This window comes from Gavialis gangeticus, unplaced genomic scaffold, assembly GCF_001723915.1.
Source record: "Gavialis gangeticus isolate Ggan-Ray unplaced genomic scaffold, GavGan_comp1, whole genome shotgun sequence".
NCBI classification, from domain to species: domain Eukaryota; kingdom Metazoa; phylum Chordata; order Crocodylia; family Gavialidae; genus Gavialis; species Gavialis gangeticus.
Window position 1 is genome coordinate 85,419,327 of NW_017729033.1, and position 9,950 is coordinate 85,429,276.

General features: G+C 38.4%; 1 protein-coding gene across 3 annotated transcripts in view; it reads right to left on the reverse strand.

Annotated features, from left to right (window-relative positions):
- The window catches only part of NFKB1 (nuclear factor kappa B subunit 1), an 80,932-nt gene that overhangs the window by 66,434 nt on the left and 4,548 nt on the right, over positions 1-9,950 (reverse strand). For all 3 annotated transcript variants that reach the window (XM_019526235.1, XM_019526236.1, XM_019526234.1), the window contains exons 2-3: positions 4,973-5,022; positions 485-569 (exon numbers count right to left, since the gene is read on the reverse strand). In XM_019526235.1, the coding sequence (XP_019381780.1) occupies positions 485-569; positions 4,973-5,014 (127 nt within the window). In that variant the 5' untranslated portion in view covers positions 5,015-5,022. The remainder of the gene's footprint in view (positions 1-484; positions 570-4,972; positions 5,023-9,950) is intronic.

The window sequence follows — 9,950 nt, forward strand, 5'->3', positions numbered from 1 at the left end:
CTTGAGCAGCATGGAATAGGATATTATTTAGTATCATGGGTGGAATAGGATCTAGTCCTCAGTTTCCATTCTAGACCAAAAAGTAATTTCATCATTCATTGCTTTGTCTCACCAGTAAGGTAGGTTTTGAGGAATTTCTATAAAGCATTTTAAAACATTTTTTAAATGTTTTAATTTAAATGATCAAAGTCCCTGATGAAGGGACTTTGATCCCAAAAGCTTGCAGAAAAGGACAATTTTCTTGCCATTTTCCAGTTGGTCTAATAAAAGGTATCATTTTGGAACCAAGAGTTCTAGTTTTTTGTATGTCTTTAAAACATTTGACATTTTTTTATAGTTAAAAGTTAAAGTTCAAATCTTCAAGACAACTAAATGAAAACCAACCCTCTTTAACATTATTCTGTCACAAAACACCTCCCCCATAACTTTACAGCTGGAATAACACTAGAAACAGTCACCAAGATCATATAGCAAGGACTCTTACCTGCTCGTAGTGGTATGTCTGAAGTAATGTAACCTGAATTATTAAATATTGCATTCATTCCCATGAGTTGATCCACAGTAAACATCTGCATTGGAAAAGAGTTCATACTTATTAATATTGTGTGTGTGTGTGTGTGTGTGTGTGTGTGTGTGTGTGTTCAGCATACATCATCTTTCATTCGCAGATTTCAAGGACTCTGAAAATGTTACTTAGGATTCCCAATACTTCTGCAAGGCAGGTACGTGCTCTTAGACCTATTTTACAAATGGGCAAATCAAAACAGAGAGTTTAAGGGCTTGTCTACAGTAACACTTCTTGCAGTATGCAGCTTGAATCAGTACAGCTCTACTGGTGCCAATGAACACAACACCGCAGTCAGGGTTTAACATTTTCACCAGTACATGCTATAATTGTACTAGGCATGGAGATGATAAACAATACAATGTGTTAGAGTGCATGCATCCCAGGCTAGGTATCCCAAAGAGCTTGGATACTGATCTCTTTTGATAGTTTGGCACCAAACCTCTTACACAAGGTCAGACAGAGTCTATAATAGAAACAATGTATTCCGACAACCAATCATTCCCTTGATCTAACCACTGAACAAAGGTTGATAGTTAAAAAGTATTTGCAAGGTATATACTATGTTAACAATAACTGTCAAATAAGCGCTCTTATTGGCTCAACTTAAAAAAAATTCTTTGAACATTTAAAGAAAAATTAAGAATAGGTCTAGTGTGATTATTGGGTGCATCTACATGGACACTTTACTGCAGAGTAAACTAATAAGCTCCACAGAAAAGTGTCACCATCTACATGTGTGCTGGTATTAGGGCACAGTAAACTAACAGTAAACTGTTGGAGACAGTACTATCTTACAGCAGAGCACTTAAATGCATGTGTAAATGCTGATCGCAGGCATAAATAGCGTCCGCAGCCAGGCAGGAGACTGCTCCACTCCAGTTCAAATTGCTACTGTCCTAGGTGCACATGTAGACACTGCACCTGGGAGCAGTTTACTTGGGCTCAAACAGCTCCAGAGTTTATTGCTTCGCATTAACTGCATACGTAGATGCACCCGCAGCATATTAATTTGTCTCTTTCCAAATAAGAGGGTATGCCTAAGAAAAAAAGAGTACCTTCTAGGAAATAAAAGTGAAAAGTGATATTAATATAGTCCCATTATGAACCTTAGAAGAAAATTTAAAAACAGAAGCAACATTTTTTTTGGATTTAATAAAAGTTATTCCAGGTAGTCAAGTCTCAAGCTGATGGAGAAGAGCTGCAGAAAGATGTCACCAAGCTAAGTTAGTGGGCAAATATGGCAGATGAACTTCAGGTCCTTGCTAAACATTACATATACTATGCAATTAACTAGGTAATCACACAATAGATTTAGACCAGCCACACATTCAAAGTAATTATCACACAATAAATATGATTATCCAGCTATAAAAAGAGCCATCCAGCTTTAAAGTTAGTGCTCAAAAATGTGCAACAACTCTATAGCTGGTGTCTATCTAACTTTAATTTGAACATATAGCAGGGCCCTCAGTGTCAACAAATGCAAGGTCATGCATCTGGGGAAAAATAACCTCAACTATACATGCACAATGCTGTTACACCTTGGGAAAGAGACTTTGGAATCATTGTAGATGGTTCTCTAAAAATGTCAGCTCAATGTACAGTGGTAACCAAAAAAGCCAATAAAAATGTTGGGCATCATTAAAATGGATATCAAATCAAAATGTTTATTTCACTTTTATTTCCTAGAAGGTACTTTTTAATACAAATCCATGATACACCCACATCTTAGGTACTGAGTGCAGTTCTGGTCCCCACAACTCTGAAAAGATGTAGTAAAATTGAAAAGGTACAGAGGTGGGCAGCCAAAATGCTCAGGGGTATGAAGCAGTTGCCATACAAGGAGCAACTAAAAAGGCTAGAACTCTTCAGTTTGGAAAGGACAAGGCTGAGGTGGAATGTGATAGAGAGTCTTTAAAATTATGAAAGGTCTAGACCAAGTGAATAGGAAGCTATTGTTCACCAAGTCCCAGAATACTAGAACTAGGGGACACTTGCTAAAATTGGTAGGCAGCAAGTTTAAAACTATCAAGACAAAGTATTTTTTTATGCAACATGTAGTTAACTTGTGGAATCCACTGCCACAGGAAGTGGTAAAGGCAGATAGCATAGCTAGATTAAAAAAAGGACTGGATAAATTACGGATGATCGATTTATTAATGGCTATTGAACAAGTGGTTGTAGATGTTTCCTCTGGTATCTTTAAACCAACAATGGTGGATGCCAAGGAAAGTATAGAATAGATGTTAGATCATTCTAGAGCTATCCAGTTCAGTGCTCTTCCTCTATAGCATCCTATATCACATATAGAATTCTACCACTGTGAGAGACAAGATATTAGGATAGATGGATCTTTGGGCTGACCCAGTATGGCACTTCTTATGTATTTGTTATATAGCTAGCAATCAATATGCAATAGCATCTGTAGCTTGTATACTCACACAATTAAGCCACAAGTCTAAAACAAATTGTTACTAACCTTAAATGTCCTTTTGCACTGCTTTAATTGCATTGCTGTTTATATGTTCAGCAGCATATTCCACTTGAATGGCGTTGTTATTTGCACGCTTGGCGGTGTATTCCGCTTTAAATAACTTTGGTACGTAGCAAGATAAAACACGTCTGAGGTGTTTTAGTTTTCTACCTAACAAAGTGCAATAGTGCATAGGGCACTGGAAACTGATGTGCTTGGGGCTTGGCAGGCCCCACACAGCTCAGGGGCTGTGGGACCCAACGGCAGCCTGTGCAGGCAGGCTCTACAGAATAATAATAATAAAAAAAAAAGCAGCAAGCCTGATCTATTTTTTTTTCCTCCCTGGAGCCTGCCTGCCTGTCTGAGCTGTGCGGGGGCCTGGTGCTTCCCTCCACTGCTACGGCACCTCCTGGGACCACCCGGGTCAGGTGCTGCTTGGGTCCCCCCCCACCCTACAGCTCAGGGGCTGCTCGGCTCATACAAGCAGCCTAGGAGTTTTACCATAGCCTCAACTGGACAAGGATTTAATCCATACTTCTATATGTTATGAACTTAAAAAAAAAAGCTAGTCCTGTCCTTAAATGTTGTAAACCAGAAGTTTTACTAGTATGCAAGCAATGTAACCATAACGATCTAAGAAATATGCAATAGGCAAAGGTTTTTGTTGATGGTATCTGTTATTGAACCAACTGCCTGGTTGGGATAGACAAGCTTTCAAACACACTACAATCTTCCTTAGGTTTGAGGAAAAAACAGGCACAACAGATTTACAGTAAGTTGCATGGTAGCTGGGGTTTTCTTAAATCCCAAGTTTCTGTTGGGTAGGTAGGTGAGTATCTCAACTTACATTAAAAAAAAAGGTAGGTTTGTAGCCCTCAGTTGGGAGTGGGGTGGAGAGCTGCTTAGGTATAGAGAGTCACATTTCCAATCTCATTATTTTTGTGTGTGGGTCTGATAATCCTTTGTTTTTGCCCTAGGAATAGGTCTCACCCACATGGCAAATGCAAACCATTTACCATGTATTTACATTAAAAATGAGTTAATGAGCTGTATTATTGGAATCTTTCAATTATGCACTGTTCTCATCACTTAAATGAATCATAAGCAAAGTAACCAGACAGCACTCAAATCAGAGTTCTGAAGTATCAAGTCCTATTGAAATGATTGTAAATGAAGATATACTATAATAATCTCTCTTATACTGAGAACACTTAAAAATTGAATAAAGGAGCCCTTTTATGTATCATTTTAGCAACATTTGGTATGCTTCCACCACTGAAAGAATTTCAATGTAAGTGTGCATCAAGGTGATAGGAAATAATAATTGCAGGAAACTGTCCTGGGGTACTTGTAGACATAAACGACCCCCAAAACTGGTGCTTTAATTAAAAAACTCGGCACATTCCCACACCAAGCCCCACACATGCCCAAAAGAAGCAGTGTGTTACTTTAACCTGCTTGCCCAACATCTGTAAAGAACAGGAGCTTTAGTGGGGCCTTTTCGTGCTTTTATTTAATAGCTGACTGAATCAGCTTTAGCTGAAAGTGCCAAAAAGCCCTGCTGAAGTGTGCAGTCTTTACAGATGCTGCAGAACCAGGTTGAAGTCATGTGCTGCTTCTTCCAGTAAAGCTGGTTTGTTTGTTTTTTTAATTTGCAAGCAGCCATAATGGCCAAATTCTCTTCTGTACTAACATCACTTTACACTTGTACTGTCAAAGGCCTGGAATTGTCATGGGCATAAATTACATTCTACTGACACAGGATCTTGATATTAAGTTATGTTGATATTTATACTGCTGATGCTGTTAAGGTTTTTGAATGATTAGGTAATACAGAATGAACCCACAACAAACAGCTAAGATAGCCAGGGAGAAGAAATGTATGCATTTCTGGCATAATCTGAGCAAGTAAGAAGTGTTTTTATACTTACTTGAGGATCAGACACTCCCATGATATAGGGATCTTCTGCCATGTTAAGTGCTGAAATGATGAGAGCAGAAAGAGAATGACTGTTCACTAACTGACATTTTTTCATTAGGCAACAATAACAATACTTGTATCAAAAACAACTTTATTGCATTATAAACTGAAAACACATCACATGTATTCATAGTGCAAAGATGTTTTTTCTGAGCTTTAGTGATCTCACTGCAGCAATACTAGCTGTCTTAATACTCCTAAAATTTCTCAGCACATATAACGGAATGCATAAGGACAGAAGCTGGGATTCTCTGCTTTCAGCACCCATTTAACCGAAAAACCCAAGCAAAGTCTTTATCAAAATTCATCCCTTCACTATAATTCCAGGAATTAGTTTTCCTTTCCCTTTTTACCCCTCATATATTTGGGCTGCTGTAAAATTATTAATATATTCCAGTAATTATAATATTTTGTGCTTCTTTAGAGCCAAACTTCCAAAAAATCTTAAAGCATTCACAAATTAACCCTCATTGTACCCTAGAGGACTACTACTACATTTGGGAAATCTGAGACCTAGAAAGGGTAACAGCCCAATTTTTCAAGAGTGTTTATCAATTTTGGTATTTCTGATTCCAGAGGTCCAATATGAAAAATTGAAACCACACCTACTGAGCATCCACAATTTCAGTAGTCAAGGGGAGCTGTAAGTGCTCAGCATTTCTAAAAATCAGTTCCCAGATATCTTACTTTAAGAACCCAAAGCTGCTTGAGACTGTTGGAAATCTGGGCCTGTGTAACTTTCTCAGGGCCATACAGCAAGTTAGTGGCAAGGCCTGGAAGTAAAAACAGAAGCCTTAAGTCTTTCTGGCCTAACTGCTAGAACTGTAAGTGTATCATGTTAAAGAAAGCCACCTCTCAAAAAATATATGAGAATACAATTGTAATTACAGAAACATATCAATTCTAAAACAGTCACTGTGAGTGTAATGTACAAACAAACAAACGTTATGGGTAAAGGTAATTATTTTAGAAAGATAAGGAGGAGTCAACGGACTCTCATTTTGCATCACAATTTTAATTAAGAATGTTTTCCAATGAAGTATAACCTAATTGTGAGAATCTACTGATACACAAAAGAATGTGGGAAATGATTAAGAATCAGTAAGGAGGAAATGGGTCACAGGGTAACCTTTACATAAATTAGAGAAGTGGGGACTGAAAATGAAAATTAGAATACAAAAATTAAACCTGGTTACTTATCAGGCTCCAAAGAACTATGGTCAGCCATCCAGTATGACTAGAACAAAGGAGATGAAATAAAACAAGGAAAAGATAGAAAGTTCACGACAGGAAAACTTTCCCTTTGGGAAAAAGATGTTCATTATGGTGAAACTACGTCCTCACTTGGGTGTACGAATACATTTTTCACCTTATAACTCCAACTTTGAAGAAGTATAATTCTAAAACTGGGGGTACACGTAATGCCACACCTTTGGTCAGACAACAAATAACTGGTAATAGTATGCAGCCAAAAATTAATAGCATGAATAGCAATAGAAGCTATTGTCACTCATGCAGTGTTTGATGATCAGGTTTTTTTGTAGCAGGATGTTAACAACATCAGCCAACAACATAGCATCATGAAAGACACTGTGCTAAACATTATTCTTCCTATTTATATTAAAAATTTGCTACCATCATCAACCTTTTTTGGAAAATAATTGGTAGGGTATCTGTACAGAAAACACTTGATATGCACCAGGTCTCTGTTCTATTTTTATTAATGTGATTGATAATTCTAAAATAATTGATTAAAAAGTTATACAGCAGATTTTTTTGATTTTACAATTACAGATCAAATAAGGACTATAGCTCATCTATGACTAATACCTTCCCAGAAATTAATGATTCATTTTTGGCATGATCCCTTCCTAGCTAGAAATTTAGAAGCTAAAAAAAAAATAACCAGAAGAGTTCAAGGCCAAGGTTTCAGTAAGTATCAGAAATGCATTTCCCCAACTTATGTAAGCAACCTAGGGAAATGCACCTTCCAACTATGCTGCCACAAAGAAGTGAAGTGAAAATTGGTTCCAAGACTCTAAAACCATTTTTTCATTTGGGTGAAAATACTCTCACCTTCAAGCTAATTATTAATCCAAGTTCCTCCTAAGCAAAACACTGAGCAAAATGATCTACTCCTCTGGGGTCCAGCTAGTGAGACAGAAACAGTCTGACAAGCTGCCAAGGATGCAAGCCTTAACTGTTCTTTATGGTATGTATCCCCCTTTGCAAGACTGCGAAGTTATTCATTCATAAACAATGTCTCTCAGCTTTTCAGTAAACCCTCTAAGTTATATTCACAACACATTCTAGCTAATTTGTGCTTTCCCATTTCAGCAGGCTACCTAAAAAGGTCACAGATGCGTTGCCTTACTGGGATGATACAAGACAGCCACAGTTTAACAGTGAATCTGGCTTTATTCTTAATTCAGCAGAACTTTATGGGGAGGGAAATGTGGTTATTTTTTCTCTTTTTTTCTGCTTCCTGGTAATATCTGTTGCGTCTAGAAGCTATATTTAGAACTTTAATCATATATGACTTAAAACAAAAGCAGGGGAACCAAATTTTCCAAACCACTCCCATTTATAGTACTTACCTATTCAATATTAAAACATACCTTAAAATATAGCTTTTAACTTACCTAAAGGAGTTATTTAAGACTGCCTTGCTGAAATGTTTGTTTTCCTTCTATTGGCTGTACTAAGGGGTAGCCATTTAGATCCCAACATGGGATCAAAGAATATTTTGCTTCGCAGTGGGTATATCTACATAAGATGCTACTGTGCAGTGGTTACTGCACATTTATTTAGTACTTGTATAATAAGGAGTTGCAGCCAGCAGTGGGGGGAGCCAGGGGCCATGCACAGACTCGCTCAGAAACAGTTGCTGCTAGGAGCTACTCTTCGGCACCTTTGACAGGAAGGGAAGAGACAGCAACAAGCCCCACCAGACAACATAGCCCACTGTGAAGCTGTGGCCAGCAGCAGCAGGCAAGGAGCTTTCCCACCCACTACAGCTGCTGGCATGCTGGTAGCTATGGATACTAGTCCCTCCTTGCCTCTCTCCTGCCCCTCCCCCACTTCCTCCTGCCTGTCTGCCCACCCTACCACCTTCCTGTTCCTGTGGCACCATGCCACTTCCTTTCCCCACCAGACTGCACCCCATGCTGATGTTAACTGGGAATGCATTACCAGTATGAACATACTTATCATTTAAACATTTAACCTATCACATCCCTAGTACATGCATACATTCTCTCAGGGAGAATGGTGCACATGCAATGTATTGTTTTGTTTAGGGAAGTTTTGCTTGTTTTTTCAATGTTATGATGTGTTTATATCAGGGAACACAGGCTGAAGAAAAGCACCTTGTACTTGCAATGGAAGGCACTGAAACCTGTGATGGTCCTGCGTCTGATAGGACTTCATACTACAGTTGGGCCCAGCCCCCAGGAAAGATCTGACTCTTGTAAAGATGAGCTTTAACTTTGTGCTTTAACTTTAAATTGTACCTGACAAAAAAATTGTCAACAGGAATCTTCATGGAGCTTTACACAAGTTTTAGATAATTTGGGCCCAGATACATTGAGCACCTTGACCATGACAGAAATACTGAGCTTGACCCACGGGTACAAATCAGGAGATAGCTTAGATGTCAAAAGAGGAGGACTGAACGTCTCTGAATTGTTCAACCAAAAACATACTATTTCTGAATTATTCCCTTGAATGGGAACTCACAACATTTTCCTTTGACTGCCTCTTAGAAAGTGAAGGAACAGCATTTAACACTGTGCTGAATGGAAAGGAACTTGGTCGCTGGAAGCCAGGTACAGTAGAATCTCCAACACTTGTATCCATGTGGTTTGCAAGTTGCTAAATTTGTAGCGGGCTGCTAAGTTAGGGACAAGCCACACAGCTTGCTTGCTGCAGCTTTACTTCAAAGGGCACTAACTCTCCATTGAACTGGAGCTCTCACAGCCATACGGCCTCACACTGCTGACTGGAAAGGCAACACCTTTTGAAAATAAAATCTGCACCAAAGAGTGGGATCACCTCACAGTTCTGAACAGTTGTTTATAACCCTCACCATTGCAAGGGTTTTGGAACCTAACCCTACTAAGTATCTGAGTTTCATGGTAGCTTGCTATGAATCACCTAGAGCCTAGGCCATCTATGCTGAGGTTCTGTGTTGCACTGGGACAAAGAAGCAGCTCGGCTACTCTAGAACTTTGAAAAAGCAAAGAGGAACATTTGCTTTTTTGGATTTATTTATACGTTCAGGTGGAGGTGAGTGCTGAATAGGGAGGGACATTAAAGGAAATCAAAGGTCACATGAAGTGGCTTTTTTGGCATTAAATAATCAAGTGGCAAACACATTTACTATGTACACCAAAGAGGAAATTCCATGATTCTAAATGGAGGGCAGGATATGCCACATAAGGCTTAAATATAATTTAAGGAATGTTGTAGATGAGTGCATTTTGAATACCTTTATTTCAGGATTTGGGACATGTTTACATTTAAAAGTTAATTTACTCCTTGTCTGAATAATCTTATTCTAGCATAAGAGTGACTACTTTCTACTTAGTTATCTGTTTTTAAAATGCTATTCCCCAATAACACCAAGCATACACAAGACCTAAATGTGATTTCCTGTTACAAACAAGTAAGACCTACCTCTCCAGACAACACCAATACTTCCTCTATCTTGTTCATTATAGCTTTTGCTTTTATAGTGGCTAATTTTACCCAGCCATACCTACTGGGTTTGATTACTTGGTCTGCATTTCAAAGAGAGCAAGCATTTCCCTCCTACATATTAGCAGTCACCTCAGTGCATGCACTTGGGACTGGACTTGTTGCTAGGGGAATAGTATTGGGCTTTTTTTTTTTTTTTTTTTTTTTTTAAAAATTTTTTTCCACCAAAC